Here is a 27,724-nt window from a genome sequence, read left to right on the forward strand (position 1 = left end):
TATTTGATAAATATATTTTTTGTTTATTCGAAGTCAAAAATATAATGAAAAACGACATGATATTGCAAGTCGAAAAAAACGTGATAGTATAGTAGTACATTGAAAATATCAAATAGCCAGAGGAATAGCCATGGCAACAGGCTGTCCCAGGTCTGTGTGTGTTTATCATGTTTTCCTCTTGCCATTATTGCATTTCTGTATTTGATTGTTTTCTCCATGCCTCTTCCCTGGCAAGGCTGCAGGGAAACTTGTTTTTATTCATTCAATTCCCATGTACATATCTTAGGATTACCTTGGAGGGAATTTCTTCAAATGGGTCACAAACATCCCCTTGGATCAAGGATGAACTGATTACTTTGAAGGTCAAAGTCACCGTGACCTAAAAGAAAGACTTAAGAACCACATGGATGTAAACTTCAACATGATTGGTTAAATGCTGCTCATGCTGAAGACGCTTTTCTTAATTGATTTCCTTTTTGTCCTAATTTGCATTGCAATGAGCTCTTGGGGCCACGGGGTTATGAACAACCAAAATCATTAGCATAATCAATACCATAGTCAGTCATTATGCTGTCCAAGGTGTTCCATTTATTCAAAGCAGGACATCACGATTTCATACAAAAATATTCCAAATGCTGTACACTTGTTCTCAACATTGTGCAAAATGTAAAGAAAATATTTACAACTCCAGTTAACAAGGAGAAGGTCAGAGACAGACAAATTCATCAAACTCATCAAAATGTAAATATTCATCGTGAATAATGAGGAGTGATGACACTTTGAAATGTTCTGATCAGAGTCAATAAACTATATAAACTTGATCTGAAATGCAAACAAATTGAAGTAAACAGGTTTGTGCTGAAGGGAATGCAACATGGATAATGGCATTTTACATTAAAATGTACAGTATAAAAACATGCATCAGGTTGGAACGATGCAAAGTATTTTTACAAGATTGCAGTTCACACATTAAGTTGCATTGACTGTAAAATGCACACATTGTGCAGTAGAGTTGAATCTGCCTTAGCCTCAAGGTTTCATAACAAAAAAAGATAAAAAAGAAATACCTTTTTACCAGTTTTCGTTCAATAAAAAGTGCACTGCTTGCAAACATGCATGGCTTTGAGATGAACCTCTCTTTCTCTAACTCTTCACCGTCTCATACGCATCTCGACATCCACATTCATTTCCTCAGAAAGTCCAGCAGCAACAAGTGTTCTGTTTGTAAGGCTTTCATTCAAAGCCAGAGTGCTGCTGTGTGTTCATTTAATTTGGAGGAGCTTCATCTTGTTCCCTAAAATAAAATCAAAAACAATTAGCCTTTGAGACTTAACATTAAAAAGTGAACATTTGATGAAAGAGCAACACTTACCCAGTCCTTTAAGAAACTTGTTCACACCACTTGGCTCCGGCTCGGGGTAAGAATCCAGATACTCGGCCACTCGGACCTCAAAGAGACCTGGAACAGAGTTTCAAGTGTTGAGCCACCAAGACGGAATGTTTACACCATTCAATATTTAACTTAAAATGAACGTAGTTTAAATTCTCCCCAAATGCAGCATGGTTTATTGTTGTGGTGTTTGCGTGCAAAGTTAATTCTCTTTACCCTGTTTCTCTCATTCCTTGCGTTTATTTCAGTGACTGATTTAATTTAAGTCACATGTTTGGTATGATTGAATTAAACACAACCAATTTTTTTTTATTCAATAACATTATCTTATTATGTGGAAATGTCTTATTCAGACACTCTAGGAGGGCTCCACGCTATACTTCAAACTTTGAACTACTTTCTTTGAATGACTTGTCTCAGCATTATGGGGACTTAAAAGGTAGGGACATCTTAGGCAGCAATGACATCTAATGTCAGGGAGTAGACAGCTTATTCCTTCTATTCACTTACAAGTGAGTTCATTGTTTTGGTTTTCTTGGTATGAGAAGTAATGAGCAGTATCTATGAATTTGTAAAAATGTTTTAAATAAAATTTAGCAGAAAATCCATATTTTGACTAGTGATTAAAGTGTGATTTTCCCTGTGATCTTACAATGTCAAAGTGATATGGCTAAATACTTGCTGAAAGTAAGTCCCCACCAGATTTTAAGACTTTAGACCAATCATAACAAATGTTGTGGCATTTTTCCTTCTCATACCATGTTGAGCCTTTGGGTACACATGGGTTACAAAAACAAAGCAACCCAACACAGTTACCTCTTCCTCCTCCCTTGCGCAGCTCTTTGTCCTGAATGAAGCCGGCAAACATCTGCGTGTCCATGAAGAACTGCAGGAACTGCCGCACTCCACGGGACGGGTGGGACTTGCGGAAGCTGTCGCGCTGGAACTCCCTGCTCCCGCTGGAGGACTCCCCCATGTGCAGAGGGTAGTGGCCCACCAGCTCCACGAACAACCGGACAAAACCCTCCGACAGCAGAGAGCTCAGATCAGCCTGCTGACCTGGACGGCCATATTTGATGAAGAGAAAAGGGTCAACAGGACTCAAAAACAAAAGACTTGTACCCTAGTTTTCCAATATAACTGACATTTGTTTCATTCATTTCTTAAAGGGTCCCTACTATGTTCATTTTCAGGTTCAGTGTGGGTGTGTGTGAGAAACTCTCTCTGGAGGGAACTTTGGGATTTTAGCCTTTGCATCCATTTACATCCACAAAAACCCATATAATACACTAAAGGGAAAAAACCTAAAAAGCATAATAAGGGCTTCTTTAGACCGACACATTTAGGAACATTATGACTTACTATTTAAACGTCATTGTGGTGCTAAAATTGATGATGATATTGCAACAGTAAGGGCTAAACTTAAGCCACACTTAAAAAGCTGACAGACCTGTTTGGAACATGTAATATCTGTGCATACTAACCTCCACGACTGTCTCTGTGCTCCTGGCTCAGGATATCATCCCGCTGCTCCAGGATCTGCTGCAGCGCCGCCTGCAGTTTGTTAGGCAGGATGCAGTCCTCATCGCCCAGCTGTCATAGCACAGCAGAGGTCAGCAGCAGCCACAAAATACCTTTTACAATCAAACAATTCAACTCTGCCGCACCTTGTCACAACATACCTTATGATATCTTTAGCCTTTGTACACTAAAGTAATTGCTTTTTTATAATGACTTTATTATTGCTGCTAGGCCTGCTGATGCATGATGTCTGTTTATGAAAATGCATCAGTAACAGATGTGGTCAGTTTTTTCTTTTTTTGTGACTTCAATCAAATCAAATGACTATGTACTTCTGAATTAATGCAAGTGCTGGTTTTCCCATTGATCATGTTTGCCAATCTGCTCAAATGAATGAACAGCTGTCCATGTGTTTAGGAATGATGTTTTGTGCTTCACAGTCCATCATATACCATCTCCACAGGCTACACTGTGTATTTGAAATAATCTCCATCCCTTTATTCATACTTTTCCATCAATGATGTGCTGCATTTTGCTAACGGCAGTATTACAATAAGTGCTGTATAACATACTGTTAAAGTGGCAATGCCATCATCAATGCATTTCCTATTAGCTCTTAGTTGAAAGAGACTGAGAGATTACATTTAATTAAATAGGAGAGACTTAAATATAAACAAAACAAATGTGTTTATCATACATTTAGTAGACTGAGTGATTACTGTTGACAGTCTGCAGTGACATTTTATATGTTTTTATGCCTGCAGTGCTTGTTTGGGTGTAACACGGTTTTCTCTTTGTCACCCTGAACACATTCCACATGCACACAGGGAACAAGTGTAGGCAAAGCCGTGTTTCCCGACCGGGACCACACCTACCATTCCCTCGACATAATGCTATGTGAACACACCTGAATGACAAACTTGTCTGCACACAGATCCACAATGAGCACCTGGGGAGACAGCAACAAGAAGAATGACAGTTAATGACGGCGAGAGGTTACTGTTTCGCAATAGTCATACAAAGCCATGGCTTGCAGTTATAAAAAGGTAGGGTGAATTAGCTAGTCTCTTCAGGGTGTATCTAATTACTACACCCAGAAGAAGTAGAGATTCATTCACAAAATGTAGTAAAAGGACAGCCAAGAGATGGAGCTTAATACTCTCTTCAATGATTTCCCCTCTGACTGACCTCCTCTATGGGCAGCTCCAGCAGCTCAGGCAGGCAGGGGGCCAGCACTCCGATGAGGAATGGGGTGGGGGAGCAGCTGATGTCCAGCATGCTGGCCGGTAGCACGGGCACGAAGGTGTGCTGCCAGGTGAAGGGGTACAGCAGCGCCAGCACTGCGTGGCTACACCGGGACAACACACTGCAGGGAACAGGGAGGACAGCAAAGATGAAGCCACAAAAACATCATTCAGTTCTCACACAGATCATCTGACACAGATTTCAATCGTAGCCGCCTAAAAATAGCCTGGTCACACCATTAGGATTCTTTTCCACCGTATAAAAGAGTTTTCAGCAAACAGCACTTGTGTTTTCAAAGAGTACTTCAAAATGCAACAGATCTGCCCTTATGCTCTTTGACGGCATTTAACATTACTCCCTTTATAAATAACTGAAAACCAATGTAACATCTATATCTCCTCTTAAAACCTGTGAACATTTATTATACAATCAACTCCTAGATAATCCTATTTCTAACTACAGTCAGTTTTAAACCACTCTAGCACATGACATGCCGAGTCCATCGCAATCTTTTAAGTCTTAATCCAAGCACAGCGTTGATATACTGATATTGGCTTGTTACCAGTATCAGCAGACATGTTGGCAGATATGCAAAAAATCATCGTTTATATCATTCAATCACAACTGATACATTTTGTGTCGTATATATGTATTTTTCTCAGGGCTGTCAAGTTAACGCGTTAACGCAAAAAAAAAATAACGGCACTAATTATTTTAAGGCATGTGCATTTTTTGTCCTCGGCCGCCCCGTAGTTTCAGAGCGCATCGAGTTTAAAATACCATCTACAAGCTGATGCTGACAGCCCCGCTCCTGCTGCCCGCTTGCTGCAGACCACACTTCCACGCTCACCGGCAGGCCCGGACTGGCCATTGGGAGGACCGGGGTCCTGTACTACGAACCTGGTTCAACCTAACCTGGATATGTTTGAGTTAGCCGGTTGGCCTAATCCAAAACATACGCGCTCTCGCTAAACTGTACTACGGCGCGGGTTATCAAGTGGATCGCTCAAGCCAGCCGTGTCCTATCTAGTTAGGTGCGCGTTCACATGAAATGGGTGGTATTTGGAGCATTCAACCAATCACAAACATGGAGAAGCGCACTGACAGCGCAGCGTCATACTTCCTGAATGAAAAGTGAACTTTAATACTAGTCAAAAATGAAGAAGTTAAACTTTAAACATCCATGACTTAAACACTTTATCCAGGATGAAAGCCACATAGCTGCACCTGCAAGGTGAATACAGCTGGTAAAAGAAAAAGTGTTTGAATGCGTACATTAACAGGTTTATGATATCACTGCCCCGTCTAAAACACGAGTGGATCTGACTTTAATTACATTTGTCTCGAGTGTTTCGTCAACTTAATGTGTTGCTTAAAATAATACTTCTGCATACAGTATGCACACGGCCAGATACGGCTCAAGAAGCTGACTCAGATAAGGAGATATATGATACATTATGATGTGATATGAATGATAATGGGACACATCGACGTCTGCACTCAGTGTACTTATGGTGTGGCAGATATTTAAGTAAGCTTTCTTAACGCTAATATTATAATAGTCAGATTGCTCTGAAGATGGGAGGTGATATTCTATTCATTTTCACGTTTACACAGTCGGTGATTTTTGCCGGCCGTCTTTCCTGCGACGGCAGTTTTTCTGTATTTCCTTTCTCCTGTAATATGACTTGATCGCTTTAAACTCCGCACACTGAGCTCTGATTGGTCAGCAGCTGGTGCTTTCACTGAGTTGATCTCTTAGCCTGCAACCTAACCTGGGGGGTATACTACGAAGCAGGATTTTTGTTTAGCAAGATAACTTCTGGGATTTCCGGTACTACGAAGCTGGTTCACTTTTTAGCGGGCTAGATCTCCATGGTGACTTATCCTGGAACCCGTCTGTGCTCCGAAGCAGGATAGGTTCCAGGATAAGAGATCAACTCAGCGAAAGCACCACGCCTGCTGACCAATCAGAGCTCAGTGTGCGGAGGAAATACAGTTTAAACTGCGGTTGCAGGAAAGACGGCCGGCCAAAATCACCGACTGTGTGAACGTGAAAATGAATAGAATATCACCTCCCATCTTCAGAGCAATCTGACTATTATAACTATCATTATACTATTATGTTAAGAAAGCTTGCTTAAATATCTGCCACAACATAAGTAACCAGATCAAAGTAACATTACGCAGCCTTCAGTCCGCGGCACTGTGAGTGCAGACGTCGATGTGTCCCATTATCATTCATATCACATCATAATGTATCATATATTTTCTTATCTGAGTCAGCCGAGCCGTATCTGGCCGTGCAAAACTCACAGTGTCACATACTGTATGCAGAAGTATTATTTTAAGCAACACATTAAGTTGACGAAACACTCGAGACAAATGTAATTAAAGTCAGATCCACTCGTGTCTTGGACAGGGCAGTGATATCATAAAACTTAATGTAATGTTAATGTACGCATTCAAAGACTCTTTTACCAGCTGTATTCACCTTGCAGGTGCAACGTGGCTTTTATCCTGGATAAAGTGTTTAAGTCATGGATGTTTACATTTTAACTTCTTCATATTTGACTAATATTATAGTTGACTTTTCATTCAGGAAGTATGACGCTGCGCTGTCAGTGCGCTTCTCCATGTTTGTCATTGGTCGAATGCTCCAGATACCACCCCTTTTATGTGAACGCACACCTAACTAGATAGGACACGGCTGGCTTGAGCGAACAAGTTGATAGCCAGCGTTGTAGAACAGTTTAGCGAGAGCGGCTTTGTTTTGGATTAAGTCAACCGGATAACTCAAAACATATCCAGGATAGGTTGAACTAGATTCGTAGTATACCCCCCTGGTCCCGACCAGGGGCCTCATTTATAACGCCGTGCGTAGGATTCATTCGTAGTATACCCCCCAGGAGAGACCTTACGTGTATTGTTGTTGTTAGCATCTGGTGCTAGATATCTGCGCTAACGGATAGCTGTTTAACTGAAAACAGAGGAGCGACATTTCGCCGACAACTGCGCCGAACACTTGACTTTCTGCAGGCAGCCAGACAGTGGGACATTGTACGAAAAGTCAGCACACTCAGCACGGATAGTGCGCGCAACATGATTGCAGCGTCCAGGCAGCTCCCGTTCGAGCATATGCCTTGAGTTGCACATAGCTCCAACGATCCATCACACACACGCACACAATGTATATATCACTTCAGGGGACATTACATTGACTTACATGCATTTCCTGGAGACTTATCCTAACCTTAACCATAACCAACACATGCCTAACCCTAAACCTAACCAAGTCTTCACCCTAAAATCAGTGCTTTTAGACTGCACTGTAACTTTTATCCATGTATTTTTCCTTAATGTTTATTTTATTAGCTTTTCTTTTTTAATGCTTAATGTCTTTCATTTCTTTTTTGTAAAGCACTTTGAATTACCCTGCGTCGAAAAGTGCTATATAAATAAACTTGCCTTGCCTTGCCTTGCCTTGCCTTGCCTAAAATTAATGATTCCCCTCATGGGGACCTCCAATTTGTCCCCATAAGGGCGGTGAGTCCCCACACGTGACGGTGTAAACAGATGTACGTCCCCACAAGTATAGTAATGCTAGGACACACATATTATTTATGATAATAAACATTAGCATAAAGCATATTTGTCCACTCATATGTTGATAAGAGTATTAAAAACTTGAAAAATATCCCTCTAAGGTACATTTAGAACAGATAAAAATGTGCGATTAATGTGCGATTAATCGTGATTTACTATGGACAATCATGCGATTAATCGCGATTAAATATGTTAATCGACTGACAGCCGTAGTTTTTATTTAACCTTTATGATAAATAATGAAACAAGCTTTATGTGTTTATACTTAACTGAGAAATGTCCTGCTGAATAAGCCTGGGGTGAGTCAGCACTTTGTTTTTCTGTAGCCCTGTAGAGCCCACTGGGACACTGCAAGGGATATTGGGCTGTACAAATAAACCTGACTTAACTTGCCTTTGGGACTTTGCCACAGCTTAGCTTATTGAGGCCAAGATACACACAGATAGCTGACACTAGTGCAAGGTCTGTGTGATGTAATCAAGTATTGTATAGCTGCCACGCATCAAGGGAGAGTCTAATCCAATAATACAACTCTGTGTCAGTACTCTATGACATCCTTCTATATTGAGTATGTATCGATGTGGCTCTGCAGCTGTACCTGAGTTTGTCAGCGATGAAGATGACCCTCCTCTCCAGCAGAAGGGAGGCAAACACCTGCAGGAGGTTCCCGACGCTGAGGCACTGCAGCAGGCTGTCAAAGTCTACGTGCTCCAGCCTGGAGTCCACTGGGCGACACAGAGTCAGAACCTGCACGAGCAACAAGAGCACAGAATGAGTGGAAATGCCGTGTTATGACATGTAGTTGTTGTACACTAACTGCTTGATGAAGTATTTACAATTGGCAAAACAGACTCTTTACAAACATCAAGGTTGTAGTTTAGAGGCACTGAAGTGTTTCAGACAGAGGGTGAAAAGCAGTCGAGAGAAATAAAGACCTTTCTGAACATTAAAGCATGTAAAGATGTCACAGTAGAGGCACTATATACAATTATTCATCCTGAAAATGAGCATATGTCTTTTATAATCACAAAAAAACAGTGAACAATATATTCAACCAGAAGCTGTAATCGATGCTCTCTTCAAAGTGTGCAAAAAGGGTTAGTCAGATAAGTCACAAAATACCATAGACAAACTAAACAGTCGAGCGGTCTGACCAGCAGCTCATTTATTCCCACGGTTAATTGATTGTTTTTGTCGAAGGAGTCTGGCTTTGAAGAGAGCATACATAATGACTTCAGTTCCCCCTTGTCGGCAAAGCAAAGGTACTACTGATATGACATGTTTTAGGAGGTCTTGAGGCCTTTTTGCTTTCTGGCACTCATCTACTGGGGAGTAAGTAATCAGGACACAGAAAGCGCTAACTGTATTCCCTTAGAGTTGCACAAAAAAGACGCTATCAGATTTTTTTTTTAAAGTACAAGAAAATTACTAGTGGTATTACAATGTTACAGTGGCGTTTTCTCCTGGAGGCCAAGGGAAGCCAGGCTTCCCATGTTTTTTCGGATTGTAGTTATAATTTTAATAAATAAATAAAAACACTTCGTTTAGTTTCGGAAATTCTTTGTTGTGTGTTTCTGCCGGTCCATCTCTCCCCCATTCTCATTGAGTATTTTACAAAGAGTGAAACAGCGCCCCTCTAGATGTTATGGTGAAACAGTAGATTGCACTGTCTGTTGCGAGAGGAGGCCAGCCGAAATTGGCTTCCCTTGGTGAAAAAAAATGGAGGGATTGACCAATCAGACAAGGCTCACGTCATACCCCTGCCAACCTGTGATTGGTCAGGGCCATGCCAAGGGAAGCCAGAGGCGGCTGGCTTCCCTTGCTTCACAATCCAATCAAATCGCATCAACTTAGTGTTGCAGTGACGCGTCGTAAAACCCGGAAGTAAGCTACGCTCGGACGGTTTCCCTCGACAAAAAAGCAATGAGATTTCTCTATAGGATTTTGGAAAATAGCTCGAAATAAGTAGCGTGGTGTGGGAAAAAAATTAGGGGAAGCCAATAATACGTCCTTTCTTTTGGGTCGGGGGTGTGGTGGTCAATGTAATATAGTAACCAGATGAGTGATTACAGCACCCGGTATCATTTTACACACATTTGTATCATACAGATGCAGGACTTACACACGCCTGTTATCTAACCGACAAGTCCGCACGCACTCTCCAGCCGAAACTCTAATAAGCATTCATTCACAAACTAAATCAGGAGACCTTTAACGTTTTACGTCCGATTCGCTCCTTTTTTCCTCGCTGTACACAGCTCCAGTTTGGGCATAGGCCTGTCATCAGATTGTATTTGTTGTTGCTGCTGTAGCGGAAGTTTAGTAAAATTATTTTTGAGTAAATACTCCAAATCTCCACCCTCCATAATTGCACTTGCTTCAGTTGCTTGCTACTTTCTAACGGCGGTGAGAGTGGTGCAGTGGCGCTATCTATCTTCTATCGATTAGTTTTATGATTAGAAAATGATAAAAGTAGGGTAGACATGTGGATATTATCCGACTGAACACAACGTGCATTTATCTAACAGGTTCGTTTTCCACTGACCTTATTTCGAGCTATTTTCCAAAATCCTATGGAGAAATCCCATTGCTTTTTTGTCGAGGGAAACTGAGCGCAGCTTACTTCCGGGTTTTAGGACGCGTCACTGCAACACTAAGTTGATGCCATTTGATTGGATTGTGAGGCCTCTGGCTTCCCTTGGCATGGCCCTGACCAATCACAGGTTGGCAGGGGCATGACGTGAGCCTCATCTGATTGGTCAATCCCTCCATTTTTTTTCACCAAGGGAAGCCAATTTCGGCTGGCCTCCTCTCGCAACAGAGAGTGCCATCTACTGTTTCACCATAACATCTAGAGGAGCGCTGTTTCACTCTTTGTAAATACTCAATGAGAATGTGGGAGAGACGGGCCGGCAGCAACACACAACAAAGAATTTCCGAAACTAAACGAAGTGTTTTTATTTATTTATTACAATTATAACTACAATCCAAAAAAACAGGGGAAGCCTGGCTTCCCTTGGCCTCCAGGAGAAAACGCCACTGCTCGAAATAAGGTCTGTGGAAAATGCACATTTTGTTCGGTCGGATCATATCCACATGTCTACCCTACTTTTGTAATTTTCGAATCATAAATCTAATCGATAGAAGATAGATAGCGTCACTGCACCACTCTCACTGCACCACTCTCACCGCCGTTAGAAAGTAGCAAGCAACTGAAGCAAGTGCAATTATGGAGGGTGGAGATTGGAGTATTTAATCAAAAATAATTGTACTAAACTTCCGCTACAGCAGCAACAACAAATAAAATCTGATGACAGGCTAATGCCCAAACTGGAGCTGTGTACAGCGAGGAAAAAAGGAGCGAATCGGACGTAAAACGTTAAAGGTCTCCTGATTTAGTTTGTGAATGAATGCTTATTAGAGTTTCGGCTGGAGAGTGCGTGCGGACCTGTCGGTTAGATAACAGGCGTGTGTAAGTCCTGCATCTGTATGATACAAATGTGTGTACAATGATACCGGGTGCTGTATCACTCATCTGGTTACTATATTACATTGACCACCCCACCCCCGACCCAAAAGAAAGGAGGTATTATTGGCTTCCCCTAATTTTTTCCCCACGCCACGCTACTGCAATGTTACAATACATTTTAAAATAAAGATTGATATATTAGAGGTAGACCTAGTGTCTGGATTTTGTTTTTAATAAAGACTACTTTCGTTCTTCTTTATTTGAAATATCTTTATATAAGTACATTAGGTGGACACAAAAATACTTTGCCTTCAATTTAAAAGCATTTGTAAACTATTCTTTCCGTATGCCTAGCCTCTAATATAAAATGACATCTTTGTTTCTTCTTTACTAAGGTTTCATTGTTCTGTTGTTTTACGTAATCCACTTTAAAGTTAAAAACATCTTATTTTATATTGCATTGCATTTGATATTGAGGTAATCCAAAAGTAATAGAAAGTAATCAGGTTACATTACTTTTATATTTTGCTGCTTAGATGATTTTACTGATTACATTTTTTAACATGTAATTGTATAGAGCACATTTTTAAAGTAACCCTCCTAACCCTTACTTTATGTAATAAACAGACTATGGCTAAGTACCTCATACCACCCCGCTCACAAACTATCCCTTTAATAACCCCCTAACTGCTGAAAGAGAAGAAAGCAGTGATTTTGCAGCACTTCCTCTGAACTCCTGAAGATGTTCATTCCTTGACTTATTTTGAATCTGCAAACAGTAATGACTACATTGATGATTGTTGTCTGTTAATATAAATCTGTCCCAACATGAACCTTTCAAAGCCGTAATTGCTACCCCTATTGTTTGCACAAAAAACCTCCCATTCTGAGTCATTGTGAGTCTGCAGAAAGAAGTGGTTAGGAAGAACAAAAATACTAATCAACGTTTCCCATTTTGGTTTCAGGGTTACCTCATTCCCCGAGCCAGGCAGGAAGCTCTTGACGGTGACCGTGCGCCCGGGGGCTGGAAAGGGGGCCTCCATTACGCTGCGCATAAATGGGTAAACCAGCGCTGGGGAGATCTCCCTGCGCCTCTCCACCTCCTCCAAAATCTGAACAGACAGAAAGACAAACACTGAGTATCCTGAGAGCAGATTAAGCACACAGTGGCGCAGATGTTTTCCTCCTTGCTTAATCTACACTTACTGTTTGCAAATAAAACCCGGCCAACTGGAAAAATGGGTGTGACCCAGCTGCATGTACACAATATCACACACACCCAGGGATTGCTCAGGATTATTTTCTAGGTTAACGTCATTCCATCCTCATACACACAAGGAGTTTCAAGGCAGCAGCTTTCACACACACTTCTAGAGGGACTTGAACTTTAGCAAAGGCAGCTCCTTTTCATCTCCCAACAAAAGCTTCCTTTATAGTAGCATTACCTTTGCAAAGAGGTTGAAGCAGCCCAGTTTGCTGACGATACAGTGCACTTCAGGAAGCCTCTTCCCTTTTCCAACGGGCTGAACGACACAAACAGTTTCATGTCAGAAAGCAAGTAGCAAATAAGATAAATATGCTAAACACGTCGAATATATTAGCACTAGGGCCGCCATAGAGCTTCATTGGAGGACTGGCAGCCCATGTACTGGAGCTTGGCCAAAATCACCTTTAAAAAGTAACCAATATATTAACATTACAGAACCCTGTCTATTTAACCTTAAAATAATTGTTTCGTTTAGATGCTACACTGACTTGTCCCACTCTGCACATTTGACAGCTGTTCATGACTTTGTCACATTCCTGTATCATCCCCTGGGACAAGTGTGTGAGGCTTTAAAGACTAAGTTAATTTAGGTGATGGTGGATTATATTTAACTCAGAACATGTTTTCTGTTTCCTCTGATGCCCTCAGGCTTCTCTCCCTCGAGTCTCTGATTTACTGAACTGTCCTGATTGCTGAAGTAACACTAACAGGGCTCAGTAGCCTCTAGGGCAGTGGTTCCCAAACGGTGTGCCGTGAGGCAAGTCCGGGTGTGCCGTGGGATTTTGTGACAACCATACCTTATTATTGCAATATACAACTACACAAAAATAAAAATAAATTCATTTACTATATCAGTACTTTGTAGGTTTATATGTACGTAATCTACGCGACTTGCGCATCCACATCTCCACGTGCAGTGCTGCATACACATGGCTGAGTCAGCGATAACTCTCGAGGGGTGGAGGTATGCCCATTATTTTGAGTTCATCCGAAGAATAGACAGGAATGTGACGGTGAGGTGCAAACTGTGTCCAGGCCAGAAGCTGTTATCCACTGCTGTAAACACCACGTCAAACCTCAACAAGCACCTGCAAAGAACACATGCTAAGGTGGAGCTACCGCACACGCTATTTGTTGTTTGTTTATATCACAGTCTGTTCTTCTTCTCTGTCTTCCGGTTGTTGCCTGTTTTGAATGACGAATACACACTACCGCCACCTGCTGGTAAGGAGAGTTATTGCCACTCACGCATGCGCAGTTCGTACGTGCTCGGCTGAAGTCTTTGCGGTGTCTGGTTCCAGTGCAACACATGGCCAACACGCAGGAGAACACGCCGACGCAACAGAGTGAGCAGAGATAGACTGCGCAAAATATACAGATAGCAGGAGACAGAAGACAGCCACGGTCAGATAGGAAAACATTCAGGATCTGGATCAGTCTTATGCGACAATGGAAACTGAACTAAAGCACAGTCAGGTACTTAGGAAAAGCCCATATAATACGTTTAACAGCTTGCAGAATTGTGTTGGATAAGCAAAGAGTTTAAAGTCTAAACCTTTATGATAGTAGCAGTGAGCTTATCTGCCAACAAAACAAACAAACTCTTCATGTTAGGCCTGTCTGCACTAAAGATTGAATAAGCAAAAGAAAACATAGTTACAGAGAGCTCAACAAGAAACCCACAGTATGATAATTAGGATATAAACAAACATGAAGCAATATTAAAAGAAGAAAGGGAGATATCCCGCATCTTAATCTAAAGAAGTGTTTTGAAAAGTGTCTTAAAAAGACCTACAAGCAGCTCTCGTTGTGGGGCAACGAAAGCGGAAATGATGCCATTCTTCTTGCCTTGCGTCATTGATTCAGAAGTGGTTTATGGTCTGTGAATCAGATGTACTCATTCTCCTCCTCCTCAGAGAGTTGGAGTAAGCATGTGGCCGGCTGCCATGTCGTCACACACTACGGATTCAATGATTCAGATTGAAACGTTAACACAGCCACTCACCAAGATCTTCCGGCAGTAACAGAACCAGCGGCTGCCGTCCTCTGAGGTCAGGACAAAGGAGAAGGTCTCACTGTGAACAACATTACAAACAATTCGATCAAAACACAGGAGATGACGTTTAAGGGATTTTATAGGACTTTTTACCGCATGTCACTCCCACTGTCCCTCCTCTCTGCACTGTCACTTCAATAAAGGCACTGGTTCCCAAAATAAAAATAAAAAAACATCCGTAATGTTAAAACGTCTGTATTTCCTTATGTAAAAGCCAAAAAAAGAGATTGAGAAAACATCTTTGGGAACAAGTTGATAACAAATAATGATAGAAATAGGCATGCAGAAACTAGATAAATGGTGCGTGGTAGTGTATTTTATTTGTTTGCACTACCAAATAAAAAGTGTTTTAAGTACAGGAAGGCAGTGTAAGTTGACATCATAACCCACATTGCAACAATGATCCCCGTAGTGAAAAGAAAATAAGAATGCACACTAGCCCATAGCACTTAGAGATTTAATTAACTCGGTTGAATTTCAGCTGTTGCAACATCAGGGTCACAGCTGAGGATATAAATAAGAAAGAAGGAAATGGGGGTATTAACCATAAAACAAGTGTTAATTACAGTGCTTGATCTTATCTGAATAGTGTACAGGAAAGAAAAGTTAGACAACATTTATTAGAGCACATGAAAGGCGTGTGTGTGTATAATGACAACAAAAGCAGACACAGGAAATGATGAAAGATGAAAAGACAGTATCATGTTACCATGGTGCCTTAGGGATGATTACTTGTACACCTAGCTAGCATGCAATTAAAAGTATGACTGTAGTGCATGTGCTGACCTTGGAGTGTTTGAGGAGGGCTTCCAGTCCTGAGAGTCAGGGAAGCAGAACTGGGGAATGACCTTCAGCTGGTCCTCTGCCTCTCTGGAGATCCGCGACGACTTCTCAAACTGAAACAGAGGCACTCCAGTTACAGCAGTGGTTCTACAGTGGAACTCTCTGAAGTAGCTTCAGGAGGACCCCGGTGAGATCAGAGCTCATTCAATTGCATTATAGCAACAGAACTTATATTGTATAGAATTTAAAATAACAGAAGATATCTTAATAAGTTTGAAGTATTGAAAATGACGTATGCACGGTTGACTTGTTATTAGTATTTTACATTGATAATCACCACCAAACAACAATTAGTATCTTCACATACAGGTGCCTGGAAACCTTTTCTAAAAATGGCCACAATCTAACATGAGAATATTTTAAAGGCGATGGTTTAGAATGAATATAGAAAAACACTACACTTAGTATAGCATTCAGTTTAAAGAGGCCCTATGATGCTCTTTGGGGTTTTCCCTTTCCTTTAGTGTGTTATAAAGGTTTATGTGTATGTAAATGCAGGATACGTCCCCAGCTGACCCAGAAAGCCACGCAGGTTCTGGTCCAGGCTCTCGTCATCTCACGCCTAGACTACTGCAACTCCCTCCTGGCTGGTCTACCTGCATGTGCCATCCGGCCTCTGCAGCTCATCCAGAATGCAGCGGCTCGTCTGGTCTTCAACCTTCCTAAATGTTCCCACACCACGCCGCTCCTCCGCTCCCTCCACTGGCTTCCGGTAACTGCTTGAATCCACTTCAAGACAATGGTACTTGCGTACCATGCTGCGAATGGATCTGGCCCTTCCTACATCCAGGACATGGTTAAACCGTACACCCCAGCACGTGCACTCCGCTCTGCATCAACCAAACAGCTCGCTGCACCCTCACTGCGAGGGGGACCCAAGTTCCCATCAGCAAAAACACGTGGGTTTGCTATCCTGGCTCCAAAATGGTGGAATGATCTCCCCATTGACATCAGGACAGCAGAAAGCTTACACACCTTCCGGCGCAGACTGAAAACTCATCTCTTTCGACTCCACTTCGAGCGATAGAATTACTAACAAAGCACTTATATACTAATAAAGGACTGGCTTACCTAAAGCCAGTTGAGTAGCACTTGAAATGTTTTTGCTCTATGAAACCTGATGTACTTATATGATTCTGTTTTCTTCAAGTTTGTATTTTGTTGGTCGAACGCACTTATTGTAAGTCGCTTTGGATAAAAGCGTCAGCTAAATGCAATGTAATGTAAATGTCTGCAAGTTCCCTCCAGAGGGAGTTACTCTCCCACACACTCCCCCCCTGCCTTAAAGCCTCCATTTGACTCCTTTGTTTACTTCAGTAACATAGTGACATCACTACGTAACACTCACATTTGTTTTGGTTCCAACACATTGTATGTGCTAGGCTAAGGGGTGGGACATCTCTAAGCAGTTGACCAATCACAACAGAGCCGGCGATCTAACCAATCAGAGCAGACTGGTCTCTGGTTTCAGACAGAGGGTGAAAAGAGTTGCTGCAGCACAGGCAGTATGAGGAAAATAAAGAGCTTTTTGAACATTAAAGCACGGAGACATGTAGAGACACTAAATAAAATGCTGAACCTGAAAAAGACCTTAATGCGTCCTATTTAAATACTGATCAAAGTACAGTTATAAAAAAAAGCTTCCTCTTACCAGTTTAGGGAACTGCTGCGTGATTACGGGGGAGTATGTGTTTCCTGGGGAGCCTTTTCTCAATGACACCACCACAAAGATCTGGAAAAGCTGCTGCTGCTGCAGCTGGATCAGGTCTCTCTCCAGGGTGCGGTAGCCTGGCCGACGCTTCAGTGTAGACTGGATGTAAACTGATCTCCTGGAGCCTGCTGGACACCACACAGTGAGACTAATATGGTAAATGCTTGTTCTGGGACAGATCCCACCCAGCACAATGGAGAAGTATGAGGCAGGCTAAATATCAACATACAGTGTGATTGTGAAGTTAACCCAGATTACACAGTGTCCAAAACAATGGCCATGGATGATTGTCTATTTCTTAGAGCAGAGGTATTACTTGACTTTTTCAAAGTTTAAACAATATTTCCCACAAGCTTCATTGTTACCTCATGCAAAAAGATGATTGACCTATTTTCAATCTACAAATCTAGACAGCACTTGGCATTTTGTTATTGATAAATGACTTGTTTCAGCTTTTTTATATATGTGCTTATCAAGTATGATAAAGTGAATGACAGTCCAATTGAAGTTGTATGCGTTTGATTGGATAGTATAGTAGTGTATAGCGTTGACTGGCACTCATATAATAATGACTTCCCTGGAGCAAAAGAACAGACGCTATGAATGGTTCTGGGTTTCCTTTGTTTATACTTGGGAGAGTCAATAAAAAATACTGAGATTAACCCTTGATGGTACCTTTGCTGTTGTCCTCCGGGTCGCTCTCTGTCCCACTCGTCTCCTCTGTCGACATGAATTAGAGGACGGAGGGATTAGTGAGAGGAATGGAAAAAAACTTGAGAAGCCATAATCAGATGCAGACAGTCGGCCTTTGTTTCATAATCAGCGGCTTCGACCTGCTGCAGCTGGCCTTGTGTGCACCATCAAACACTGGGTATTTCCAGCGAGGCTCGACTTAATCTTATTGAAGTGTTGATGTGAGTGACATTTGGACATCTGTGTGTGTGTATGTGTTACCTCGCACTGAGGCCCCCTGGTTCTTCACTCTCTTCCTCCCTCGCTTGTCGTCAAAGATGGTCTCGATCTTGTTGACGTACTGCGTAGTAGAACACACACAGGTACTCGTCAGCCCCATCATTTCCCATCCATTATAGAATCTTGATTATAGGGAATCATGATATAACAGCCCCTAAGTACATGATTAAATTATAGGCATTTTTGTAACCTCACTTTCCTGCATTCTTCTGTTAATGCCCTGAAACAGTATTTTCAAGTCAACTAAGCCCTCTACAATAATGCACAGAGATGGCTCAACACACAATACGGCACATACAGGAAGCTGAAACGTATCTTTAAGGAGACGGACAACACACAGCGTATGGGGAGGAATTAAATACCCCTACTTAAGGTACAATGGTACCTTTGATTTTCAGAGAAATACATAAAGCATAGTATAACTACATTTTACCTGTCAGACTATTTATTCTGAACTTTATAGTTATGACGAAAAGGTCAACAAAGAAAGTGTTATTTACATTTTGTAAATACCATCCAAAAATAACCATTTGTTGAGAAGACACAGAGTTGCTGTCATTTAAACAATACAAAAACAAAGGCTTTTTAGGTCTAATATGATAGCCAATTAAACAAATTGCATTTCATTTGTTTAAAAAGAGAGTACATCAGATTGACCTGTGATTTTCAAATCTACTTTCAAACTAATGAGTACAGCGAGCCCTCCTATTCAAACATTGTTTGACCTCTGTACTGCACCTTATCATTAAAGTCCCTCCATGTCCACGGTCTTCGCACCGCCATGAGTCGTGTGTCTGAATTCATGTGTTCTGTACAAAGTCTCTTGAAGCAACCGAATATGATGCTCTCTAGCACAATCTATTTCTGCCAGAGTCCTCTACTTCCTGCTAAACAAGTCACACCCCTTCTGTGCTTTCCAACATGACACATGACTTATCATAGACAGAGGAACATACATCCTACTTTGTTTGTCTCTATATCATAAATAGACAAAACATCTCAGTGAACATGTGTCAGGATTAATAAGGGAAGGGAAAATAGACCCCAAGTTAAAAGGTATGTTTCCCATTAAACATCATAGAAAAGAGGAAAAATCATCCAAAATGGCCCTGTGATTAAAAATAAATACTTTCATATTCAAACCTGTAGTCAACCATTGTATCAAAACCCAAAGCCTAATGATATAATCCGTGTACCTGAGGCGTCCTCTGTATTTTTGAAGTGCTTGCGCGCCAGGGTGTAGCTGGTTTGGGAGTTTCTGCAAGTGTTGAGGCTTTGGAGGCCGTTGTCGTTTGGGACCTCTTTCTATCCACCTTGCTAGCGTAGCCTTGCAACGTTTGGGGTTTTGGAGGCAGCTGGAAGACAAAAGGTGCCGAGCCATCATAATTGCAAAGTATTAAACGACAATACTTCCCTCTCTACCCTTTAGAATTTCAGGTTAGGTTCATTTGATACACCCATTATCAACTGATGAAAAATACTTGTGAGAAGGAGATATGAATGGTATTATCTTTCAATACCTTTGGCCTTGCAATTGGGAGACACATGGGACTGAGCTTGATATCCTCATAGGGGTTGTCTCTGGTAACGTCACCTGGGGGATGACAGAGTGATGGAAAGGTTAGACGGGCTGTCTGGAGGTTACCTCAGGGGAAAGTTTCACCACACCTAATACTGGCTTTGAACAAGAAACAGTATAAGAGCCAATACATTACAATTCTTTATATTTCCCATGGAAGCGTCAATTCATATATTTCATATACTAACGGTCATTTACATTATCAATTCATTAGTCAATAAAGTTTCATCATGTTATCCTTAAAAAGGCCCTATTAATCTTATTTCAGGTTTTTCCTTTCCTGTAGGGTTCCTCCAAAGGACACACTCCCCCCATGCATGAAACGCCTCCATTGGAGTCTTTACATCACTATGTTACACTTGCACTTCTCTTGGCTAGTGCTACAACTTGAACATAAAATGCTGAGAGGTGGGATATTTTTGACACATCTCTAAGTGGTTGATCAATCCCAACAGAGGTGAACAGAGGTGCTGCATTACAGGCTGTTTGAGAAAAATAAAGACCCTTTTGTACATTAAAGCATGGAAACATGTCACAGGCACAACATACAAATATGAACCTGAAATTAGCATAGGATGTCCTCTTTAAAACAAAAATAAAGATGCTGTGAACAATTTGTATGCATTAAACTTACTTATTTAATCCATCAAAGATATTAAGTTTAATATCAGATATAACAAAAAGAAAACCCAATGTGAAAAGCTGCAACCAGATATATATTAAAATGATTTATTCACAAAATAGTTTGGAAGTTGCTGATTCAACAGAAAATCAACTACTTTAATAATAAATAGATTATTGGGGCTGGTTGGTGCACCTCCAAATACAGATAAATAAAGTTCCCTGCAGTACCATAATGTATCTCATTTCTAACAGTGGTGGTTACTTACGTATCTTCTATTGTGTGCTGTTATTTCATCTTTAATACAATTCTCAACATAGCAAAAAACGGAACTGTTCATTCAACCTATGACAGGCCCCAGCTGTCTTTGTGACCTGGTTTGTCTGTTCTTAAGCAAAGCCAGTTTAAAATACATGACAGCCAGACAGTCAGTTTAATGATCAAATGGGAATTCCACATACAAACGATATCCTCGTAAATGTTGTCGTCAGAGAAGGCGTGGTAAAGGCTTGAGTGTCCATCCTCGCCTTCAAGCGTTCCTTTCTTCGCTGTGAGACGCGCCGCATCCTCGAACTCAAAGGACTTCCTGTGGCGTGAAGGGAAGGCAGTGAAAAAGTGTGGCCTGGCTGCTGTCCTAAAGATAGCCACCGTACTATTGTTCACTCTATTGTCTGGTGTTTAGTCAACGTCACACCACAACATTCCTCATGCCGATATCAAATGTCAGCAGGACAGAGAGAGTGTTATCAACTATCATGAAAGGAAATGACTGAGCATATTGCTACGAGACTTGCTTAAAAAGCAAAGCATGGAAAAAGAGGATTCTGGGATAGCATTTGACAAAGTCACAATGTCTGTTATAGTTACAATTACTACATTTAAAAAATAGTTTTTGTTTTTTATCTCACATCTACTTGATTTCAGTTTAGTGTAAAAAATGTGCACACGTCTGCTGAAACAGATCTTGCATGATTCACGGTTCAGTGTGATGTCACACCTAGCCCCATGGAAGAATGTCATAATGCACAAGAGGGGATGACAGCCAACTGCCTCCTGTGAAGTTGGTAAACAAGAAGCCCTGTCAAAGTTTGCCAACTGTGTGCAAACATGGCGGGAGGACTGTAGGTGAGAGGCAAGTTATGGACATGAACCAAACAATACAAATGAGTAGAATGGTAACATTGTACCTTGATTATTCCGTGCAGTTTTTCCAGATTGTTTAGGATCAAATCTACTTGGGGATCATCTTGTTATATTTAGCCAACTTTTTGAACAATTAAGTGCAGTTTTGCAGAAAAGTTGAAGGGGCCTAATAGTGCTAATTTTCAGGTTCATAATTGTACTTTGTGCCTCAACTGCAAAATGTGTCCATGCTTTAATGTTCAAAAAGGTCTTTATAGGGGCGGACATTTTTTGGTACTTTGGGATTTTAGCCTTTGCAGACCATTTACATGCACAAAAATCTATAATAATAATAATAATAATAATAATACATTTTATTTGGCTGGGGGCGCCTTTCGGAAGCACACCTTACAGGGCATAGGGGAAATATAGGGAGCAATTAAAACAGTGGATTTAGTGAAATATCAGCTGGGGTAAAACAAGACAAACAACAGGAAATGGACTACAGAAGGACACATGGTACAGTTTAGAAAGAAAATGCCAGTTTGAACAGGTGGGTTTTGAGTTGGGTTTTGAATGTTATGGAATCAGACTGTCGGATATGTCGTGGCAGGGAGTTCCAGAGTCTGGGAGCCGAGCAGCTGAAAGCTCGAGCACCCATATAACACACTACGGGAAAGGGAAAACCCCATAGAGCATAATATGGCCACTTTGAAATAATATGGCCCCCTTATCTTCAGAGTCTTGTCTTCAATGTCTTTGCTTAGTATCCTATTCTGTCAGTGGCTCCTGAACAGGGTTTTATGATGACAACAGACAACATCAGGATATGACAGTTAAAAAGAACTAGAGTACGTCACCGAATGAGTCCTGAGCTAAACGTGAGCATGGGTCACAAGTTATCTCTTGTTTTGCTAAGCCTTCAGCGAATGAGAGAAAGTGAGTGTGAAAGGGTGTGGGCAAGCCTGCAGAGGATGGCCCTGGACCGAGGAACTAGGCCACATGCAGACAATAGAGAACAATGCTGCCCGATATCATGTGACATCACACCCGGACCCCGGGCCAACAATTACACTCCTCCTCACAATTGCTCTAAAAACATTGCTGATATTACATCAAATCTGTTTTAGCAGCAGTCTACAGCAGATATGTAATGTGCCGAGTGAGTTTCCTTACTCCTTCAGCAGGAGCAGTTTTCATCAATTGAATAAAGCACTGCAAGAAATACCTTTTTTTTCAAAACTCTTTCAGTGCCTCACCTGTTCTTTTTATGCCTAGAAAGCCCATTGGTCTTGGGACACGGAGGAGGCGGGAAGCTGGGTGGGTGGGCCACCCTCCTACTCCTGGAGCGGTTGTTGCGTGTGGATCTGCCGTCCCATCGCACCGCATCGTTGTCTTTGGATCCCTGATACTGGAATGTCCGCAGAGGTTTGGGAGGAGGCTGGACTTCACCTGGAGAGTCCCCGCCTTTCTGCCAGAGCAGCCTGTCCCCCTCCAGCTTACGCCAGAAACCCCGTGATGTGTAGAAGTTTCCAGCAGGAATGTTGTCATTTTGGTCGTCCATCGATAGAGGTAGAAGTTTAGAAACTGCGTCGACATCCAAGATACGACCCGTTTTTCGGTCTCCATTGGCAGTGAGGGTTGGTTCATCTGTAGTGTTGGTCTCCACTTTGGGAGACACAAACCTTGGTTTTACAGGTGACTTATTCCCCGGGGTTGTGGTTGAAAATTCTGTGGAACATTTCTGCAGAGGTTCTGACTTCCTACCGACCACATGTTCAGCCCGTGCTGGGGATTCCCGAAAATCCAATCCCAGAGTCATAGATTTGGAGAGGTTTGGTTTCCCCTGAAGCCCCCCTCTCAATCCCTCATTGGGACATCCGTTGCCAAGGACCTCTCCAGACAGAGTTCGGGATACAGTCGAAGGATGTGCCTTCACCCCGGCATCCTGGCTGCGACCTTCCCACTGGGAGATCTTCTGCCTGATGTTGATGCCCTGCTCCTGAGTAGGGGGCCTCCCCGACTGCCGAGCCACAGTGGCCCCTTTCTGCAGGAGGTCAACTTCACCACCCCCTCGCCTGCCCTGCTCCAGCCTCAGAGCCAGCATGATGAGAGGGGGCAAGTGAAGGCATCAGGGATTTCTTTACAAAGACGGATAAGCGAAGCCACGTAATCGGTGGTCAAATAATCCAGAAAAGCAGGAACGCCACAAGGTGTATAGTTGTTACTGATCCTTGATTTCTTTAGAAGTCTTCCTGTGCTAGCAGAGTGTCATTTCCCCCATATCTCCTTTTGTAAACGACCTAGAAAGAAGAGGAGAAGACACAAATGACTCATCAATCACTGTACTTACAAACAAGTCCAGGCAGCACCTCGCGGGGTCAAAGGGATACCGAGACAACACAGGAGGACAGTTACTTCTAAAGTAAAAACACACATCTGAAGCCTTCTAGTACTTGAAGGAAGGGACAGAGAGGGTCAGGAAGGACAGGCTCCTGTCAAGGTCTGTTTCCAAAAATCTAATCCCGGGAGAATTAGGAAAGACAGTGACAGGAACAAGGTCACAGCAGATTTCTGCTGCTGTGTGTCTTGAGCAGCCCCAACCCTAATCATCTGGCCTGAGGGGAACTCTGTCTACTCTGTAGTCGTCGTCCTTATCCGCACAGCTGGCCTATAGAAAATGCCAATGATTTAATTAAATCTAATTTAGTAATCCTGCAAAACTGTCTTTCAGATGAGTGGGAGGAATGTGCATTTGTAAGTGGTTTCAAAGAACTACACTTGATTTTCAAGGTAATGAGTCAACTGACGATTAGGCGAAAGATAGAAAACACTTTAACCACACCTACAGTATCTACGCAGTGGAATAAAAGCTCTTTAAATAGTGTACATTTCATCAGACGCAAGATAAAAACAGACTGATTAAATGATGCCTTTGAGCTATGATTAGATTACAGAGCTCTAATCTATGGTCTGCTATCAAACACTTGATGTAAAGTTCTGCAGCGGCATCCCCCCCTCTTCATATTCCCTGATCCAACATCAATGCTGCACTGTACGCTCTTACACAGCAGCTCCTGGATTGCTGGAACCAAACCGTTTGGACACGTTGCACATTAGGACCGAGGCTGGGAGAAATGCGGAGAAGGGGAGACATGGTAAAATTCCACTGCACAGTTCATGATCATAATAACGCTATGAGCTGCATTCCTGCAGAGACGACAAGAGACGACAAGAGGGGGGCTTGGTGGAATACATTTAACCAGAGACAGTCGGTCAGTCAGTCTTGAAAGTGACGCCTTTGTTTGGTTTGACCTAAATCAAATATATGTATGCACCAGAATGCTGCTCAATCATTGCCAGACCCTGTGATGACAATGCGACTCCCACTCCCAAACTGACCCACTTGCAATATTTGTCTGTGTGCGGTACGTTGCACAGGAAGGCATGAGTTGCACTTCCCGAGCTGCAGGAAGAGGGATCAGCAGACTGTCCATAATTATTGTGCAGAGAGATTTGCACCCAGTAGAAAACCACTGATTTGAGCTATGTTTGGATCATCTACATTCAAACCCTGTGATAGCAATCAAATACTGTCTTTGAAACACGGTAAATCCAGAACAGCTACTAGGTGCTTTCAGTAACATTTGCCAGCAGTGTCAGCTTCCCATTTCCCATGGCTAAAGCAAATGTTGTGAGGCACACCATGAGGTGGTATTACATGACAAATCTGCAGGTTCAAATTAACTTCACTGACGTTTTATCAGGCCGTCAACTCTGCAGAAAGGTAACTCCAGTGAAACTCACTGACTCATCCACGTAGAAACCAGACGCAGGACCTGTAAAGCTGAAGCACCCCCTCATCCAGAGGCAGGTAAATCAAACCTAATTGTGCCCTCAAAACGCCCTCCTGACGACGCGCGGCATGACCCAACATGTTGAAGGCGAGGTGGTTCACCGTCAACAGTGACAGTTAAAGCTATAATAAAAGAAAATGTGGGTTTGCTAAATGCCAGCGAGAAAGGACACACCAAGATTAAGTGCCTCGAAATGACTGATCCATCACCACTGTTTTGAGCAACACACCCTTTCATTTTGACAGGACCATTGAAAGAGTGATAGTCCACTTTAACGTGACATCATTTGTTGTGGATACCACTGTGCTGACAATGTCTCCAAACTATTCCATAAACTCATAAACTAATATTAAAAATAGACCATTTCTGTGTGATTCAACTGAAGAGGATTTAGCACAAAAATAAATGCAGAACAATTCCTAAACAGTGCTCCTGGTGTGTTCCTTTTCTTTAAAAGGGAGTAGTGGAATATACATTTCAGCAATGTTCAGTTATAGTCACTTACTCATTCACTCAACTGCTTTTCATGAACACCTGCTCTTCTCTCTACCTTTAGGCTCAATGACCTCAGACTGCAATCTAAGTGTGCCAAATTCCTCATATTGCTGTATAAAGTGTGTGGATAATCAATGACTTTACTGCAGTAAAGGGTTAGATGCAGATGGCGGAAACATGTTCACTGTAAATATATTGCCAAACTCCCTTTAAAACTAAAGCAATTAAAAAAGTTATTTCTTATTGCAACGCATTAGGTCAATCACTGACTTATAAGGAGCTACTTAGTATTCGGCCTTAACAAAAGGCAAAGATAACTGAAGTGGCTAACTCTAACACAGCCTTACCACCAGGTTAAACTTGTTTAGGTGACAAAGTCGATAAAGGATACAAGTTACCCTTGAACAGTGGTTAAAGTAACAAATACACTTACTTAAGTACTGTACCTAGGTACAATTTTGAGAGACTTGTACTTTACTTGAGTAGACCTATTTCAATTGTTTTGCTACTTTGTACTTGTCCCCACTCCAATTCAGAGGTGAATCGTGTACATTTACTCCACTACATTTATTTAGTGCCTTTAGTTACTTTGAATATGTTGTATAATGATATGAAATATTAACAACACTTACATAAAAATGTACCTGGAGTAAATTCACAAGCTACCCAGCAGTATACACACTTATTAAAATGAGCTACACTTTTACCATCTTATAGAACACTCTGAAGCATCTATGATTTTAATCAAAACATAATATATACATGTGTACATACTTATTACTCTGAAATGGATCTGCAAAATGAGTACTTTTACTCTTGGTACTTGAAGTATATTTTGATGATAATATTTGTTGTACTTTAACTCAAGTAACATTTTGATTGCAGGACTTTTACTTATAACAGAGTATTCCTACATTCTGAGAATACTTCTTCCACTTCTGAACACATTAAAAACCACATTGTTAAAACTTTTGGAAGCATGCCGAATTAAACAGCAGGATTTATTGATACAAAGTCATGTTTAATACTTAGTTTGATTGAAATATCACCCCCGCTATATCGATAAATCTGCATGTATTGGGGAAAACATAGCAGAGTTACTCGTTATATTTGATAGCTGAATGAAGCAGGGTACTCTTTCTTTACATAAACGCATGCATTGCTAGCTAGCTGTTGAATAGACACTAACCTAGTCACCAGTGATAAGGCATCAATACTCATTCCATAACACTACATGGGGAAAAGAGACCAATTACATGTGTCGTGACTTACCCCTTGTAGTTTAAGCAAAACGTATGCTCTTTCATCATCTTTCTGTCGATAAAATAAAAAACCGCAAATAAAATCCTAGTAAAGTTACACTCGCTGGCATCGTTCAAACCGGGGAGGTTAGCAGCCTCACAAAGTCCAGACGTTGTAGTCCACAGCTGGTTATAGTTAACTTATTTAAAAATACTTTCAATAGAAAATACTTTAATGACGAACAAAAATGTGTCCACTTTTCTAATAACTAGACACAACAACAAAGGAAGTGTCCATGGACTACTAGAGAAAAGTGAAGCACTCCTCGCCCTCCTGCTCAGGACAGTTAGTGTCAAGGCAGTCAGAAACATCCCTACTTCCGGTTAAAACTTTCACAATAAAGTTTCTTACTGACAAGCGCAAAACTGTTATAAGATTTCCCAAGTTTTTTACAACTTTGATGTGACATTACACAATTAATCGTAGCTAAATGTTTTAAAGCTTAGTATTTATTTATATAATTTTGATCAAATATTTTCAGTATTATCTTGTAATGTATTTTAGAAGTATATTTATTTTCAATAAAAACTTCAGTTGGGGGGATGTTTTTCATGTTGTCATTATTATTTATAGGAAAATAACTATCATTGAAGTTTGGACACGTCAACATTGCCATTAAGAAAGACGCGCTTAAGAAAATCATGAAAAACTGCAGTGTAAAAATCCA

At 41.5% G+C, this 27,724-nt stretch overlaps 1 protein-coding gene across 2 annotated transcripts; it reads right to left on the minus strand.

Annotated features, from left to right (window-relative positions):
- Window positions 1-565: 565 nt before the first annotated feature.
- dennd2c (DENN/MADD domain containing 2C) lies at window positions 566-27,325 on the minus strand. 2 transcript variants are annotated; one of them, XM_034087385.2, is made up of 19 exons: window positions 27,028-27,325; window positions 22,663-23,706; window positions 20,743-20,867; window positions 19,601-19,674; window positions 19,277-19,435; window positions 18,063-18,141; window positions 17,784-17,828; window positions 17,049-17,233; window positions 15,341-15,450; window positions 14,504-14,573; window positions 12,677-12,754; window positions 12,203-12,343; window positions 8,361-8,509; window positions 4,100-4,277; window positions 3,819-3,860; window positions 2,875-2,983; window positions 2,207-2,449; window positions 1,373-1,459; window positions 566-1,294 (listed from the first exon to the last, which is right to left on the minus strand). In XM_034087385.2, exons 2-19 carry the CDS (start codon window positions 23,508-23,510, stop codon window positions 1,263-1,265), a joined length of 2,754 nt encoding a protein of 917 aa, XP_033943276.1. In that variant the 5' UTR covers window positions 23,511-23,706; window positions 27,028-27,325; the 3' UTR covers window positions 566-1,262. The 2 variants fall into 2 exon arrangements, with proteins under 2 accessions (XP_033943276.1, XP_033943275.1); XM_034087384.2 differs by having other exon boundaries at window positions 17,049-17,236.
- Window positions 27,326-27,724: the final 399 nt, after the last annotated feature.

Source organism: Pseudochaenichthys georgianus, chromosome 7 (genome assembly GCF_902827115.2).
Source record: "Pseudochaenichthys georgianus chromosome 7, fPseGeo1.2, whole genome shotgun sequence".
NCBI classification, from domain to species: Eukaryota; Metazoa; Chordata; class Actinopteri; order Perciformes; family Channichthyidae; genus Pseudochaenichthys; species Pseudochaenichthys georgianus.